An 18,183-nucleotide genomic window follows, 5' to 3' on the forward strand; every position below is an offset into this window, starting at 1 on the left:
AATGAAAATGACACACTCGTACAAATTCACACACACTAATATTTATTTAATTTCAATAGTTAAAATCAGTATTAATATTAAATTATTCTTACCAGTCACATCAATTAAGGCACTAAGATTCCGTAAGGAATTTCTTAGACAAACTACTACTGGATTTCTCGCAGGAGAACATCCAAAATTATCGTCAATGTATAGTCAAGATTAAAAAGAGATAGTCCGTGCATAAGTATATATACCAGGACTCACACATACGTACATAACTACCACACCCCATACATACTGGTTTTACAACTCACACCCAGGATAATAATAGACCACAAGACAATCACGTGACAACCAAACACTCACGTGACACGGAACAGTGGACAAACCAGAATACAATACAAACACGATGACAATGAATGATCAGGTATGAATGAATGAATGAATGAAAGGAATTTGCTACAGCTATCTTATCTACTACATAAATACCTAGGTTAGCTGTACTAATCTTTAATGAACTAAATATTCTAAATAAAATAAAATAAAAACAAGTAATTGTCACCCTGTGACACAAATAAAGGACAGGAAAAACACAGACCTCTAAAACATCATCAGCGGTAGGATCGGGTACCATGGATGTTAAGCATCATTGCTATTATCGGACAAACGAGAAAATCGGTGAACAATTCCGTGTGTAAAAATGTATCAACAATTAAATGGTTTGAGAAACATCACGAAGAAAACTCTTGATATGGCCTTCAACTCGACATTTAGATGAATTTGCGACTTTATTGTCAATTAACAACGGTAACTTCCGTTCTTAGGTCGATGCGATATATCCTGGTGAGCTAGAAATAAAAGATACCACGGAGTTGACACATCTGTTCCATATTTGGATATTTTACTTGAAAAAGACGTTAATGGTAATCTAACAACCAAGCTCTATGATAAACGTGAAGACTTTAACTTTACAATTGTTAATTTCCCTTACTTATGCAGCAATATTATACCTTCATCACCTGCATACGGAGTTTATATCTCTTTCTGATTCGATACGCAAGAGCATGCTCTACGTATGAATAGTTTCTAAAATGAGGTTAATGATTGACAAGAATATCCACAGTCTAGTTTAAAGTCATCATTTCGTAAGTTCTATGGTCGATACAATGACCTTTTCGCAAATACAATTAATCATTGAGTGAAATGCTGACTGACTTTTTTCATGCTAATTGTTAGTCCATTATTTATAATCTGAATTGACAACGGACTTTCCATTACATATTTTCCGACCATGACAAGGAGCACACGGTGGATGTGACCGGTCGGTATGCAGGAGATGTTCACTCCTCCATGGCACTTGTTTTGGAGGTCCGTGTTTGCTCTGCTCCTATTTTTTATGTTGTTGTATAGACTTTTGATCTTGAATACTGTTTGTTATTTCCATGTTTCATTCTTATTAAAATATGGAGATAATGAATAGTGATCGAGCTCAAACGTCTGTTTAAAGTATTTAAAACAATACTAGTCGTGAGGGGCAAATCAAACAAAGTCCCTAAAAACATCAGGCCTGGGGGCAATAAAACTTAGACGTAAAACAATACTAGTCGTGAGGGGCAAATCAAACAAAGTCCCTAAAAACATCAGGCCTGGGGGCCATAAAACTTAGACGTAAAACAATACTAGTCATGGGGGCAAAGCAAACACAGTCCCTAAAATCATCAGGCCTGGGGAATTCCGCATAAAACAGTATTCCATTTAATGAATATATTTGCCGACAAGGACGAAAAACAATACTAGTCAACTTGTTTGTCATTAGATTGCCTTCCCTTGGGGAAACTTATAAGTGCAAATCCACTTATTAGTAACTTATAAGTCACATATAAATTTTGCAAACAAGTATAAGTGAGGAATGGATTTCGTTAATACCACTTAAAAACATCAGATACGGAACGGGAGCATTGGAGGATCGAGCATCCGCTGTCGACAAGAGTCCAACTTGCTCCTTGTGCTCTTTGTCATAGATGGGAAAACGGAAAAAGAAAACTCCGCAGACTGTGAATTCAGCGTGAAAACAATGGTCTAATAACTTGTATGAAAAACGTCAGTCAGTATTCCATTTAATGATTATATTTGCTGACAAGGACAATGTATCGACCATAGAACGTACAAAATGATTACTTTAAATGAGAATGTTGATATTCTTGTTTCGTCAACTTGTTTGTCAATAGATTGCTATGTTTTAGAACTTGTCTGTTCATGAAGTATACTCTTGCATACCAAACCGATGGAGACAAAAACTCCATATGGAGGTGAAAAGGGTATATTGCTGCATTAGTTAGGGTAGCTGATGATTAAAATGTGAAAGTCATCTTGTTTATCACAAAGCTTTGTTGTTGATTTACCATCAACATAATTTTCCAGTAAATATCCAAATATGAAACAAGATTTTGAAACTATGGTATCTTTAATTTCAAATTCACTGGTATTTATGAAGTCCACAATATGAAAGAAAGTAACTACTGTTAATTGAAAAAAAAGTCATCAGTATATCTAAATGTCAAGTTGAAGTTCTTCTCATGTTGTTTTGATTTTAAAGAGATCATATTTTTACAGAACTTTAATTTTGATGTAAACATTTTTTATTTTATTTTGTTACTTCAAAGAACACTTCAAACTAATAAAAAAAAATGTTAGCAAAAGAATACCATCAATTTGTTTTTTTTTAAATTGAATATATTTCACTTCTTTGAGTAAAATCGAGTAAATACATATTTATCAATCACAAATCTGGACAAAGAATCTGAGATTTTAAACTGATATAATTAACCATCATCAAAACTTTTGTATATTGTTCACATCACTCTAAAGCATGATTACAAAAACTGTAGGAAAATTTTAAATAAAATAATAAAGAATTTTTTTTCAAAGGTTAGGTCCTAAGAAAACATAATGCCTGGCTTTCATTTGACAACCATTAAACTTAAAAGAAATTTCACAGAAAATATAAGTCTCAGTGCTCTGTGTCAGGATTCTGTTGTTGATATGGCATCTCTGGTCTGAAGTAATTTTAAGATTTCGTCAAGTCTTGAGTTAATACGTTTTTCCATCTCACTAAGTTTAGAGTCTACATGACTCAGAAGTCTTTGTTCAAGGTCCTCTAATTTCTTATTCATAAGGTTTGAATGTTCATAATCTGTATCTTGGTTTCTGAAAATAAAGTTTAATTGAAAAGTTTTTTTAGTTGTGGTTCTGCAATAAAATACCAATTCTTAACACTCACTAAGTTATTCTAAGTTTTCTTTCTCTTATATTTTTTTCATGATAATGTATAGTGGGGTATTTTTTTGAGGAGCGATTATTTGGGGTCCATATAAAGATATACAAAAATGATAAAATTTTCATAAAATTTGTGAAAAAAAATAGTTGACAGGTTAAGATACCATATCTAAAACAATAAGTGAAATCTGGCGGTTAATCTGTGGTTAATTTGTTGACCCCCAGCCTCCTTAAATACTGTGGTTTCATCAATTTTCGTTGTCATCAATTTTCCATGATTTTGTAAAACATAGGATACTTAATTTCATGGACAAAAGCATTGTCTATACAAATGAATAACACATTTCTCAATTAAATGAACATTTAATTTCATGCATATGCTCAACAACGAATTCCTCGAAAATTGGTGCTCAATGAATATCAATGAAACCACAGTATGAATTCACACATTTCTGTTTGCTGACAGCAGAATCCAAACCCTCTACCTTGTATTTGTTTTGTTTTTCACACTTATTTCAACTCCTTTATCAAAGAACAGTTTATAAATAACAAAATAACATTAAACTACAAGCTTTAATACCCACCTTATTTCCTCTGGAATATTTGCGTCCGTTGTATTTCCTGAAGCATTGTCTACTGATTGTGATTTCTCTTCCTTCGCTTTTTCTTCTTCCCTCCTCTTCGTCTCCTCTGCTTCTTCTGTTTTCCTTTTTTCCTCCGCTCGCAATCCAGAAACTCTACCACAAATGTTATGCAGTAGAGAGAATACATCAGAAGAGTCACTCTCATTTGAATTCCCAGACTGACCTTGTGTTCTTTGTTGAGACAAATTATTTGAATTTGATTGGCTACCCCTTGTTTGTTCTGGAAGCTGATTGGACCTGCTTCCCATTTGAGATAAATTGTTTGAATTTGATTGGTTGTTGCTTGTTTTTCCCGGAAGTTGATTGGACCTTATTCCCATTTGAGAAAGCATTGACATCAATCCCATCATTCCTAGTGGGGACCCTGTAGAGGAAGGCTGCTGGCCAAGAAGACTGTGTATTCCAGTCATCGAAGCCCTCTGATTCTAGATAAAATATCAAAGCAACCATAAAGATTTAGCAATAAATTGTGCTTTGGGTTGGATAATTAACGAATGTTTTAAGAGTTTGAATGTTATTGAGGTGCACATCAAACAAAATGTTATTGCTTCTAGTTAGTACTTCATGGAAAATATTCATGTATATGATGTTTGTTTAATTAACGGATTAAAAACAGGTGCAAACTGCAAAAATATCTTATATTACTCAGTATTTTGTATTTTAACTGTTTAAAAGTAACAAAGAATTGATTTTTGTTCACTGCCTTAATAGCCCTATGTTATATACAAAAAAATGTATTTTCATTGTCAATAGCAACTAACATTTGCATGTAAATGATACTAAGCAATGAAGAACTCATGTGAATGCACGTACATGGATGTAAAATACACTCAAATTCTATACTTATATCAATTTTTTAAATAGATTCTGCAAATGTTATGGTCTTGGCTAACTTGTATAATATTCTATGTTGAAAAAAACTCTATTAAAACACACTAAATTCAAAATGTATTTAAAAAACTTTCTGTCCCATTTAAAATATGGATAAAACAGACAAATCTTACCTGCTGAAATTTGTTTATATTTATATCTGTTTAAATAATCATTTAAAGTAGGATTAATAAAGATTGATTATTATATTGAATGATGACCTCCACCATAATCTTCTTCGTTTCGGGGTGTGATGGAACAACAACTGATTAAGAAATTTGTACAGGCGACATGCCTACTGTAGTTTATGCAGTGATGAACTCAATATGGAAACTGAAATGAGAAAATATTCAGTGGATGTAAATATATGGATAAATACATCAAATTATTTTATATCAATTTTTTAAATACAGTCTGACAAATGTTCATGGTGACTTGGCTAACTTGTATAATATGCTAATACAAGAAAATCCACTAAAACACACCATATGTCAAAATGTATTTAAAAAATATGTCCCATTTAAAATATGGATAAATCTCAAAGTCCATTTGACAATACAAAATGGAGCATCAGCCCACTGGACCTCCGAAACATCAGAATGTTGTCAGATGCCATGGACCTGTGAGCATAACCCTTGACCTTTCACATGTTGTGCTTTGTCATAGATCACCTAAAAACCATAATCGTTGTCACTTCCATGTATAAATAATGGACTAATAATTAGTATGAAAAACATCAGTCAGCATTTGACTCAATGATAAATTGTATTTGCTGACAAGGTCATTGTTTCGACCATAAAACTTACAAAATTATGACTTTAAAGATGGATAACTCATTTATTATTTTAGATTAATTTATTGGTATGTTAAGGACAGTCTTGACAAATACAGCTCATGGTGATCAAATAACTGTTGTATATATATACTCTGAAAATCCACTGAAAAGGTATATTGCTGCATAATAAGGAATGGAGATAACAAAAGTTAAAGTCATCAAAGTCCATTAAACAATAGCAAAATTGTTAGACTACCATTAACATCTTTTTCAAGTAAAATATCAGAGGTGGGAAGTGCCATGAAACAGATGTGTCATCCCCTGCTGATCTTTTATATCAAGTCGTGTGATATATGTCATGATCAGGTAAAAACATGGAAATTACCATTGTTAATTGACATTCGATGTATATATATCTAAAAGTTAGTTGAAGGCCACAGCAAGTGTTTGACTCAATGATAAATTGATTTTGCACAAGGTCTGCTTCATATGAATATAAAAATAGGTCTGAAATAATGACTTTAAATTGGTACCCATGGGAATTCAATAGATTGTTGGAAGACTTGCTTCTCAAAAAATAATTTATTCGTTTTAGAAATTGTTCATACGTAGAACATGCTCTTGCGTATCGAAACAACTGAGATATATATACGTTCTGTGTGCAGGTGATGAAGGTATATTGTATAAGTAAAGCAACTTGACGATAGAAAAGTTAAAGTCATTATGTTTATCAACCGAGCATGGTTGTTACGTTTACCATTAATATCTTTTTCAAGTAAAATATCGCAAGTATCAAACTATGATGTGATTAATTGTTTAAACAAGTTTTTGATCCGATAAGGTATTAGCCAGGTGGATATATCAAACTAAGATTAAAAACCTCTGGAAAATTACCATTGGAAATTGACATTTGTTATACGATGATCAAATTCGCATGAAGTAAGTGTGTTTAAGGCCACATGTATAGTGTTTAATAAAATTCAAATAAGATTTTAATCACAAATTATGTTTTATTATTTTGTTGGACTGATAGAAATCTGTCTGGACCGATAAACTTCCTGTGGCAGTCAGTTCAAATGACTGACAGTGGAAAAAAGATTTCAAGAACTCTGATATTGTCAATCAGAAACTCAAGCATCTCTTTGATATCAACCTCAGAGTACTTGTGTGTGCAATCAGAATGTGTTTTAACAAAGTAATTTTGCAAATGACCAAAGACCAGATAAGTAAATTTACGAGTTCCATTTTTATTAAAAAAGCAGCTGTCAATGACATCAAAAAGCCTGGACTTTAATTTATCGCGGGGAATGGTTGTGTAAAAAGTTGAAAAGTCATAAGTTTTTAAGCTTTTGATTTTGGTAAAATCTTGTGATTTCAAATTGTCCAAAAGTTCTTTAGAAATTTTGAGTATCCACATCAGCTGATGTAAACAATAACAAAAAACAACTTTGTAATAATATCACCTTGATGGTTAGTCCATAACACGTGTCCAGTGACGTCCTACACTTGTACACCACCTCTGAATCCTCCCCCCCTTCATCGTCCCCCATCATCCTCACTCTCTGCCCCCTCACGGTCTTCAGGTACCCCTCACTGGCGTCGTAGATCTCCATCAGTCTCGCCTGACTGAACACATGGAGCCCACAGATGCTGATGTGGTACTGAGGTTTACAGGTCAAGGTCACGGTACAGACCTCCTCCCCCTCCACGCTGGTCAGCTGGAGGAAGGTTCTCGGGTTGATATCTTGACAGGGCTGTTGTCCACTTCTATCATCATCATTATCATCTGTTTGTGAGCTAGAAATGTTTATAAAAAAATACACTGGAGACAAAAAATACTGAGGAAAGGGGAAGCAAAAAGCACAGATTATATAGGAGCAAACATAGTGAGATTTTCATAACATGCTTTTGTTATATCTGCTTCACTACAAACATAATTTGTTATTTCAATTTCACACACCTGAACTCTTGTCCGAAGTAGTACTCTACAATTGTCGCTGGATCTTTGTCAAAGTCCCAGGATGGTAAAACAGTGCAATAATCTATCCCTGCCATCTGTATAATGAGATGTACATCACATGAATTATGACAAATGTTTTAAACAGCAAATTTGAATAATACCTCAATGTTTAAAAAATTGTTCTGTTTAAAAATGTTTGACTAAAATGTAAATTTCTGTGTATTTCTTCACCATCCTGTTCAGTGGGGGTGAATTTTAGCCATTCCAGTGGAGTTTTTTTTATACAGATGGACTAAGTGTTTCATTTACATTTATTCATTTTCTTTGCTATTTCCTGTTCCCAGAACCTGGATACCAAAAGTTAATTAGTCTACACTGAACCAAACTTCTAAGTGTTCACCTAACATTTTTGAAGTTTTAAAGAACTAATGCAAACAATAAATAATTCCTTTAATTCTTGGTTAATGATACATTTTAAGTTCGATGTTGCGTAAATTTCATGTAAGTTTCTCGTCAGAATTTTAAGCAAAATGTCCAGGAAATGATGTACCGTCAAAATAAAAATTCACACAATAAAATCTCGATGGAGTAAGACCCTCTACTCGCTCTAATTACTACAAGACAATCTTTATTGTTGGATACCATGTACACTTGAATAGAAGATTGACCCATCTGCTGCCACACTTACATGTTCTGCATAGATCTTTCCAAAACATTGAAATTGTGAGGAAAAGGGGGGGGGGGGGGGCGCTTTGAAATTTATTTTAAAATCCCAAATGTGTTCAAAGGGATTCAGCTCCGGGAATTTGACAGTGTATCGTCACACAGATGCCTTTTGGTCAATATTCTTGGGTGTTTAGCACATAAGTGCGCTGCTTTAAGAATAATTCAGAGTGCTTGAGGTGATATAAGACTGCCACGAGCACCGATTTCTTATCATTTCCAAACGATTGAAATAGTTTGTTTCCATGTTTCTAAGATTTTTTCAGAACACTTTAACACTCTTTTAACCTGGTGTGGCGCGAAGTTTTCTCCTCAGAAGAAGATAAAGGTCACTTCCGATGTGGTTAAATATCATGAATATTGTCAAAAACTTTCAAATTGTGATAAATTAATGATTGAAAAATGAGCACAGCCTATAGAAAAATGTGTTTAAATGGGTTTTGATACTGTTTCATAATTTTTAAAAGTAATAACAAGTACAATTAAGCACTAAAATAAAAGTGAGTAAAACGTGGTGCAAAGATGGTCCAGATATCAACATTCCAATGGCTCTCCCATCTATCTCAATGGTTATTTTGCCAATGTTTTGTGTTTTTTAGTGAAACCAGTTTTAAAAATTTGATAATGACCACAAAAACATGCTTATTACACAAAACACGTGCCGCAAATTACAGATTTATTGTTTTTAAACTTCGTCATGGAACATTGGTTTTCATCGATGATATTGAATTTTTTTTCTACAATTGTTTAGAAGACTCATTTATTGTAAAAATTTGAAAATATCGGCATTATCCTGTTATTAGCATCGCGATGCTAATAATTTTTTGACGTTATTTTACGTAACGTCAGAAGCGTAAAATGAGTTAATTTTACAATATTTAATGATTTTAAATTGTTGGAAGTAATATTTAGAGGAAAAAAATAATTAAAATACCATCACACTAATTCGCACCGCGATGCTAATAACAGGAGTATATATAGAGATACGACGTTTCTAAATATCAAGATAATAAGCTCCACAAAGGGAAGTATTCCCGAGAAAAGGGTTTCTTTGGGGGATACCATCAGAAAAAATGGGGCTTGGCTTTTTTGGGGGGGATCACTCTTAGAATGACACGTTTTAATGAACAAAATACCTCCAAACTAATTAGCATCGCGATGTCAATAACAGGAGTATATATAGAGAGACGAGTGACATTTTAAATACCGCAAAACTAATTCGCATCGCGATGCTAATAACAGGAGTATATATAGAGAGAGGACGTTTCCAAATATCAAGATTATAAGCTCCACAAAGGGAAGTATTCCCGGGAAAAGGGTTTCTTTGGGGGATACCATCAGAAAAAATGGGGCTTGGCTTTTTTGGGGGGATCACTCTTAGAATGACACGTTTTAATGAACAAAATACCTCCAAACTAATTAGCATCGCGATGTCAATAACAGGAGTATATATAGAGAGACGAGTGACATTTTAAATACCGCAAAACTAATTCGCATCGCGATGCTAATAACAGGAGTATATATAGAGAGAGGACGTTTCCAAATATCAAGATTATAAGCTCCAGAAAGGGAAGTATTCCCGGGAAAAGGGTTTCTTTGGGGGATACCATCAGAAGAAATTGGGGCTTGGCTTTTTTGGGGGGATCACTTTTAAAATGACACGTTTTAATGAACAAAATACCTCCAAACTAATTAGCATCGCGATGCCAATAACAGGAGTATATATAGGGAGACGAGGGATATTTAAATACCTGAAAACTAATTCGCACCGCGATGCTAATAACAGGAGTATATATAGAGAGACGACGTTTCCAAATATCAAGATTATAAGCTCCACAAAGGGAAGTATTCCCGGGAAAAGGGTTTCTTTGGGGGATACCATCAGAAAAAAATGGGGCTTGGCTTTTTTGGGGGGATCACTTTTAAAATGACACGTTTTACTGGACTTAAAATACCTCCAAACTAATTAGCATCGCGATGCCAATAACAGGAGTATATATAGAGAGACGAGTGACATTTTAAATACATGAAAACTAATTCGCATCGCGATGCTAATAACAGGAGTATATATAGAGAGAGGACGTTTCCAAATATCAAGATTATAAGCTCCAGAAAGGGAAGTATTCCCGGGAAAAGGGTTTCTTTGGGGGATACCATCAGAAAAAATGGGGCTTGGCTTTTTTGGGGGGATCACTCTTAAAATGACACGTTTTACTGCTTAAAATACCTCCAAACTAATTAGCATCGCGATGCCAATAACAGGAGTATATTTAGAGAGACGAGTGACATTTTAAATACCTGAAAACTAATTCGCATCGCGATGCTAATAACAGGAGTATATATAGAGAGAGGACGTTTCCAAATATCAAGATTATAAGCTCCACAAAGGGAAGTATTCCCGGGAAAAGGGTTTCTTTGGGGGATACCATCAGAAAAAATGGGGCTTGGCTTTTTTGGGGGGATCATTATAAATGACACGTTTTACTGCTTAAAATACCTCCAAACTAATTAGCATCGCGATGCCAATAACAGGAGTATATAGAGAGACGAGTGACATTTTAAATACCGCAAAACTAATTCGCATCGCGATGCTAATAACAGGAGTATATATAGAGAGAGGACGTTTCCAAATATCAAGATTATAAGCTCCACAAAGGGAAGTATTCCCGGGAAAAGGGTTTCTTTGGGGGATACCATCAGAAAAAATGGGGCTTGGCTTTTTTGGGGGGATCACTTTTAAAATGACACGTTTTACTGCTTAAAATACCTCCAAACTAATTAGCATCGCGATGCCAATAACAGGAGTATATATAGAGAGACGAGTCACATTTTAAATACCGCAAAACTAATTCGCATCGCGATGCTAATAACAGGAGTATATATAGAGAGAGGACGTTTCCAAATATCAAGATTATAAGCTCCACAAAGGGAAGTATTCCCGGGAAAAGGGTTTCTTTGGGGGATACCATCAGAAAAAAATGGGGCTTGGCTTTTTTGGGGGGATCACTTTTAAAATGACACGTTTTACTGCTTAAAATACCTCCAAACTAATTAGCATCGCGATGCCAATAACAGGAGTATATATAGAGAGACGAGTGACATTTTAAATACCTGAAAACTAATTCGCATCGCGATGCTAATAACAGGAGTATATATAGAGAGACGACGTTTCCAAATATCAAGATTATAAGCTCCAGAAAGGGAAGTATTCCCGGGAAAAGGGTTTCTTTGGGGGATACCATCAGAAAAAATGGGGCTTGGCTTTTTTGGGGGGATCACTCTTAAAATGACACGTTTTAATGAACAAAATACCTCCAAACTAATTAGCATCGCGATGCCAATAACAGGAGTATATATAGAGAGACGAGGGATATTTAAATACCTGAAAACTAATTCGCACCGCGATGCTAATAACAGGAGTATATATAGAGAGACGACGTTTCCAAATATCAAGATAATAAGCTCCACAAAGGGAAGTATTCCCGAGAAAAGGGTTTCTTTGGGGGATACCATCAGAAAAAAATGGGGCTTGGCTTTTTTGGGGGGATCACTCTTAAAATGACACGTTTTAATGGATAAAATACCTCCAAACTAATTAGCATCGCGATGCCAATAACAGGAGTATATATAGAGAGACGAAGAACATTTTAATACCTCAAAACTAATTCGCATCGCGATGCTAATAACAGGAGTATATATAGGGAGACGACGTTTCCAAATATCAAGAAGAATATCAAAAAGAGAGAAGATTACAACTTTTTTTGGTTTCACAATGCATTCAGTTATCTTAAAAGTGTAGTAGACGATCGTGATGAGCGACTCCTCAATGTTCTATCTGTACTGAAGCGTGCGGGATTTCTTTACACTGTCACGCAACGTACAAACAAAGGACTTTTACTTCCTAACCTGTTCTGGAATACGTTGTACATTGAAATCCGTGCAGAAATAAAATATCCGATATGAAAATTTTAAATATGTTACTTTATGAATGAAATTGATCAGAAAAAGAATAAATGAGAGTACTAAAATGTATTGTGCATTTACATGTAATAGCAATGGATAGCTTTTATTCCGTATATGAAGACAGTAAACTAAAGTGCATACCATCCGGGGTATATTGAATTTTGAAAGTTTTGTTTTTGAAGACCTTGGAATTTATTCCGTTATCAATTATCTCAACTTATTTCTACATAACGGAATAAAGTACATATAATGAATTTTGATAGTTTTGTTTATGAAGACATTTATTCCGTTAAATGCTTATCTCAACTTATTTATAATGGAATAAAGTGCATATATTGATATTTGATAGTTTGTTTATGAAGACATTTATTCAGTAATATATTTATGTCAACTTATTTTTAACGGAATAAAGTGTATATATTGAATTTTGCAGTATAGTTTTGTTTGTGAAGACATCTATTCCGTTAATACATTTATCTCAACTATTTTTTTTATAACGGAATAAAGTTCATATATTAAATTTTGATAGTTTTGTTTATGAAGACATTTATTCCGTTATATATTTATCTCAACTCATTTATAACAAAATAAAGTATATATATATTGAATTTTTTAATTATATAATTTATAGTTTTGTTTATGAAGACATTTATTCCGAATTATCAAAAATGCATTATTTTTTTATACCGTACTTGAGAATAAGGTTATTTAAAAAAATATCACGGAAGTAACCATGCGGAATTGTCTTTCGTTCCTCTGTCAGACATGACTTATGTATTTATAAGCCGATGACAGAGAGTGGGAATTAACGGAATAAGCATAAAATCCATAAATATTGTTGTTTAAAGACTAAATTTTTATTTCTAAGCTCGCAAAATTATAATTTTATTTACGTCAACAACGTCAACAACGTCAAAAATTATTCGCATCGCGATGCTAATAACAGGATAATGCCAAAATATCATACCATTCTATCAAGTAGTTTGTAAATAAATACATTTATTAAAGTGAACACTTAGAAGTTTTGTTAAGTGTATCTACACTTCGTATTATTTGCATCCGAGATCGCCTCTATCCATTCAATTTTATCTGAAATGGGTGGATATAATGATATTTTATCACATGCAAATGTCATAAAAACCTTCAACGACAGCTGTTCAACAAACCTTTCAGTGTACAGGTGTATCGTGACCTATGTCCTTTAGCAGTTGTTTAGTGCTTAACAGATCAAACCGGAAGCTGCTGTTCTATACAAAATGGTAATTATAAATCTATCTCTTAAGGCTTGAATCTTAACTATAAAAAATCCATCTATATATTAAAGAATATCCATTTCTTACAGTTATTTACGCAAACTATTGAACCTGAAACTGGCGTGAAAGTGAAAGTAATGTCAACAATAGTATTTTCTTACCTTCAACATTAAAGAGCTTCAGGGAGGCAACACTATTAAAAACAAAATATTTTTTCGTGATTAGGACTTCACCATACCGATATTTATTATTTCAAATTTCATAATAAAAGATTTGAAACGATATTTAACGGATTATAAAACATCTTTTTATGAAAAAAAATGACGAAAAGCATAGCCCTAAACTCAACTTTTTTCCTTCAATAAACTCTCCCGTTGAATATCCGGTAAAATGGCAGCGCCCTATCCCGTTTCCTTTGTTTGTTTACAAAATACTTTCTGTCTTAATTTTTGCAGAGAGTCATGGCATTGAATGATTTCATAAATTTTGATTTGTTTTTATAAATTTTGGCACTGCACAAAATTCAAATTTCCAACTTGTCCCAAAATGTGCTCTCAAAGCAATGATACTCAGCATGCAATTCAGTGATGAAAAAAATTAAAAGACAAAAAATGTCTACAGACATTTTTGGACTCTCTACACATGACATGTACGTATATATATATTGCATATATAATTTTCTGTTTAAAATCTTGTTTAAACATAAATGGTCAGTGAATTCTAAGTTTCACATTCAGTTGACAATGTTTGTATTTAAATTATAGCTTTCTTAATTTTTGACTTTCAAATAAAGAACATCAAATCTTCATCGTTATGGGGAGTGCATTCTCCACTGCAGTATCCACATATCTCGAGGAATCCATGAATTGGACAATGATGTGGTTTTACGCTATGCATGTGGAATTGCCAATAGTGGTGGAGGTATACTCCACATGAAGAATGAAGATTACAAAAGTGGCGTCTGTTCCAAAGATTTAGATATCTGGTGGAGTGGAATGGAGATAAAGCTAGCTGAAATGATCTCATCAGATGACATTTGTAACTATTTTGACATGGTGGGAAATTACGATGACGCTGATCTGTACCTTTTTATTAAGTCTGCCGAGCATATCTGTACAATAGACTATCATTCCCGTTTACCCACTGACACAGCTACACACGAAGTCAGTTACCAGTCCGTGATTAAACTGCTCCAAAAAGATGAATCGGGAAAACCCCTCTCGGCCCTCCCATCCATCCCTACAAACTTCCAATATGGTGCTACAAATGAGCATCTTAAACAGGAGACTAAGCAAATTCAATTCAAACAGCTGTCAAGTCGATATTCAAGAGATGGAAAAGGAACCCCAGATAAAATCAGGACCCTGATATCAAAATATGTGACAGCCTTTGCCAATCATGAGGGAGGACACATCTATTTTGGGATTGATGATGATCAGGCTGCTGTTTACGGAGAAGAGATGACTTATCAGGAACAAGAGAGAACAGGTAACTTAACATGCAGTACCTTATATCAAACTTAACATGCAGTACCTTATATCAAACAGTAACTCTACAAATTGATCATGTGTGTGTGTTAAAATATCTGTGAGACAAAGTACATGTTTGTATCCATGAGAAAAATTTTCTTTTTAATTTTACCAGCATCTTTAGAACATCAGTTTATTTTCAGCTCTCAATTTATTTATTGATATCTTGTTCAATTTGTATGGACACTATTCATTTATAAGTCTTCTAATTTCAGTAAAGCTGGTCCAGTTGAAGATGGATGTCATGATTTGGGGGAGTTCCTCCTTCAGTGCCCAGAGAGGGATACAGTGGGACATTCACTTCTTCCCAGTGCTAAATGTGCCTCATAAAATGGTACATGTATTCCTGACTTCAAATATAAATGGTAAACATTTTTCTTGCCTTCAATATATAAAAGTTCAAATATGATAGTTTTACACATCTACATGTATAATTTAAAGGAACAAAATTATTTCATGCATGATGATGATTTTTTCCCCACAGAATCCTCGAGTAGTAGTTGTGGTGTCTGTTTGTAAATTTCCTGGCGGCGTGTTTTCTGCCACCCCAGATAGTTACTATGTCAACACCAATACCCAGACTGTGGACTGCTGGACATTTGACCAATGGAAGAAAGCAATGCTGAACCCATTCAGAGGTAAATCATGGGAGATTCAGAGGGAATTCTGGAAAATGCACTTCATAAAAATGTTCTAGTCACTCTCTTTCTTCAAATTTAATACCCAATATTGCAATGACAGCTAGATTTTGGAGATGTCAATGAAACCTAGTAAAGGGAATATTGCAAAGGAGAACAAATGACTACAATGCTCACCAGAATCTAAAATGGGAACTTCCTTTGCGAAAAAATAAATAGCAAAGAATATAATCTTAGATAATAAATTCATGTTTTTAACAGATTTATAAATCATTGATACTATCGCTCAAATTCCAAGGAAACATTTATAATGCTTAAGCATGTTAAGTAAAATTGAATTTATTTAATAAATGTTTCAACTGTTTTATGTAAATTTTCAGATAAGCCAGAGTTACATGGACGCTTCATCAAGCTTCCCCTAACAGTACCTCAGGCACCCCTGGTTTTCTCCTTAAAACACACAATAAACAGCATAAAGGCCAAATTATTTACAGGTTTGCTGGTTATAATACTTTAAATAGAACTAACAGGGTATTGTACAAAGTGCATTATTTTAATCCTTAATAGCTGTGAAAGTTGAGCAGCATAGAGCTTTTTTAATTGTTCTTAATTGGCATAGCATACATTGAAAAAAAAATTAACTTTGCATTCCTTTGCAGAGAAATCAATGAAGTTTGCTCAGCCTCACCACTACCTGACCACCATTGATTGCCTGGACACTAGGGACGTCATCTGCTCCGTTGTGGACCTGTTTTCTGGAGGGAGACATCTATCCCTCTTTGTTAATTGCTGGGGGCTGTCCGTTCCACTGCCACCCCTCCCCAAAGTGACCTGCGATTTGTTCATTGTCAGTGAGACCCGTGGGTGTCACTTAATCACCTTTGCTACCTCAGAATCCAATGCCATTTGGACTCATACACATGATGTGGCTGCCCATCTCAAATACAAGATGGTGGCCCTCGGTGGATGTGTTTTCAAATTTGGTATTACCACACATATCATCAATGTTAAAAATTTTTCAGATGTTAAAGGCAATTTTGAAAGGCGGTTCTACCCTTCTCATTTCGATATGTCCTCAGAGAAATTTGACAGTGTGATTGACTCACTCATTGTTACAATGGCTGCTTACCAACCTGTAGATTTTACAACCCTAAATACGACCACTGTGGAAAATATTATGTCTCAGGACTCTTACTTTTTTATGCTCACTTGTGATCAGTTTCAACTGCTATTTACGCAGCAGTTTACTAAGGAATTGTGGGTACACAGTCCTCCTGGTGGTGGGAAAACAGTAGCAGCTGTCCAGTTTGTTCAAGAGCTAAAACGTAGAGGGTCACAGACAAAAGAAATCCTGTACCTAGCTGAGAATGAACTTCTCTGCTCATATGTCAGGTAAGATTCCAGAATCAAATCTTAGAAGTAGAGAGCATAACAAAAGTGTAGTCCATGAAAAGTAAACACATGGGTACAATTGAGATGGGTAATCTGAGAATTACAAAAAAAAATTATCTGAATTTGTGATAAGATGTACGATGCTAGTATTATTGATACTTCTCAATGCATATTAAGCATTTATAATGCCAACCATGATTACTAGGGGGTGAATGATGATTTCTTTACTAAAATCAATTTTATTATTATTTCAGGTCTTTCAAAATATGCCAGGTGTCCACACGTCGTGACTTCATGAATGCCGGTGATGACACTTTCAGGGATATCAAAAATGTCATCGTAGACGAGGCACAAAATTTCAAAGATAGAGATGGAGACTGGTACAGTGCAGCAGAACGTTTGACCAAACCACTGGAAAATTCCTCACTGCAGCCGACCAGCTCAAATCATCTAGAGAAAGATGGATTCTTCTGGGTATTCATGGATTACACCCAGAAAGTTCACAAATATGATGCTGGTCTTCCCTCTGTGATTGGAAAAAACAATTTCATGATGAGCGAAATAACCCGTAATTCTAAGGAGATCTTTGAATATGCCCAGCACTTCATGAATGGCCCCATCAATGTAAAAAAAATATCACCAGAAGATCTAAGAGAGATTGAAAGCTCGCCTCATCTTGGTCATGAATACAGTTCAGGACAATCTGTAGAAATTCTCAAGTGTGACAAAGAACATCTGAAAGAGAAACTCTTCCAAGTCATCTCTAATATTATCGACAGTGGAGTCAGTGTCAACGATTTGGCTGTACTTGTTGGGAGTAAACAAGACAAGCCAGAAATCACAGCAGACGTGATGCCACTGACAGAGAACACAAATCGTGGAGTAGAAGTAGACACGGTGAAGGAGTTCAGTGGACTAGATCGAGGGACAATTGTCGGGGTGGATCCAAAGGTCAATCCAGAACACGCCGATTTGAATAAATTCATCCTCAGCTTGGCAACCCGTGCGCGTGATAAACTTGTGATTATTTCTACCTCAGACGATGTTCAGAAAACACTCAAATGTGACCAGGAGTCTTGATACCAAAATATAGGCATATAATCATAGGCATAAAATCATAGGCATTAATATAGAATGAGTTTGATATTAAAAACACGTTTAGGATCACAAAACATTGA

The 18,183-nt window shown here is 34.5% G+C and overlaps 3 protein-coding genes across 5 annotated transcripts; 1 reads left to right on the forward strand and 2 right to left on the reverse strand.

Moving 5' to 3' along the window:
- Positions 1-2,783: 2,783 nt before the first annotated feature.
- Positions 2,784-4,323, reverse strand: LOC134263168 (serum response factor homolog B-like). The gene is made up of 2 exons (XM_062745478.1): positions 3,843-4,323; positions 2,784-3,189 (listed from the first exon to the last, which is right to left on the reverse strand). The coding sequence occupies exons 1-2, from the start codon at positions 4,310-4,312 to the stop codon at positions 3,006-3,008; spliced, it is 654 nt and encodes a 217-aa protein (XP_062601462.1). The 5' UTR covers positions 4,313-4,323; the 3' UTR covers positions 2,784-3,005.
- A 2,396-nt stretch (positions 4,324-6,719) lies between these two features.
- LOC134263169 (uncharacterized) lies at positions 6,720-14,613 on the reverse strand. Of its 3 annotated transcripts, XM_062745481.1 has the most exons (4): positions 13,608-13,622; positions 13,360-13,440; positions 7,508-7,602; positions 6,759-7,344 (listed from the first exon to the last, which is right to left on the reverse strand). In XM_062745481.1, exons 3-4 carry the CDS (start codon positions 7,600-7,602, stop codon positions 6,942-6,944), a joined length of 498 nt encoding a protein of 165 aa, XP_062601465.1. In that variant the 5' UTR covers positions 13,360-13,440; positions 13,608-13,622; the 3' UTR covers positions 6,759-6,941. The 3 variants fall into 3 exon arrangements, with proteins under 3 accessions (XP_062601463.1, XP_062601465.1, XP_062601464.1); XM_062745479.1 differs by lacking the exons at positions 13,360-13,440; positions 13,608-13,622 and adding an exon at positions 14,532-14,613 and having other exon boundaries at positions 6,720-7,344; XM_062745480.1 differs by lacking the exon at positions 13,608-13,622 and having other exon boundaries at positions 13,360-13,548.
- Positions 13,822-18,122, forward strand: LOC134263167 (schlafen family member 8-like). The gene is made up of 7 exons (XM_062745477.1): positions 13,822-14,095; positions 14,240-14,934; positions 15,191-15,309; positions 15,460-15,613; positions 15,994-16,107; positions 16,273-17,005; positions 17,260-18,122. The coding sequence occupies exons 1-7, from the start codon at positions 14,034-14,036 to the stop codon at positions 18,083-18,085; spliced, it is 2,703 nt and encodes a 900-aa protein (XP_062601461.1). The 5' UTR covers positions 13,822-14,033; the 3' UTR covers positions 18,086-18,122.
- The last annotated feature ends 61 nt before the right edge of the window (positions 18,123-18,183 follow it).

Source organism: Saccostrea cucullata, unplaced genomic scaffold, assembly GCF_032062105.1.
Source record: "Saccostrea cucullata isolate Sc308-1 unplaced genomic scaffold, CSIRO_AGI_Scuc_v1 ctg1665, whole genome shotgun sequence".
NCBI lineage: Eukaryota > Metazoa > Mollusca > Bivalvia > Ostreida > Ostreidae > Saccostrea > Saccostrea cuccullata.

Coding starts and splice junctions, on each gene's coding strand:
- LOC134263168 (XM_062745478.1), bottom strand. CDS start 4,312: ATGACTGGAATACACAGTCTTCTTGGCCAGCAGCCTTCCTCTACAGGG. Junction 3,190..3,842: donor AATATTCCAGAGGAAATAAG/GTGGGTATTAAA, acceptor CTTTATTTTCAG/AAACCAAGATACAGATTATG.
- LOC134263167 (XM_062745477.1), top strand. CDS start 14,034: ATGAAAAAAATTAAAAGACAAAAAATGTCTACAGACATTTTTGGACTC. Junction 15,614..15,993: donor AATGCTGAACCCATTCAGAG/GTAAATCATGGG, acceptor GTAAATTTTCAG/ATAAGCCAGAGTTACATGGA. Junction 16,108..16,272: donor AAAGGCCAAATTATTTACAG/GTTTGCTGGTTA, acceptor ATTCCTTTGCAG/AGAAATCAATGAAGTTTGCT.
- LOC134263169 (XM_062745479.1), bottom strand. CDS start 14,576: ATGATAGTCTATTGTACAGATATGCTCGGCAGACTTAATAAAAAG. Junction 7,603..14,531: donor TCGGCAGACTTAATAAAAAG/GTACAGATCAGC, acceptor CTCATTATACAG/ATGGCAGGGATAGATTATTG. Junction 7,345..7,507: donor TACTTCGGACAAGAGTTCAG/GTGTGTGAAATT, acceptor AAACATTTCTAG/CTCACAAACAGATGATAATG.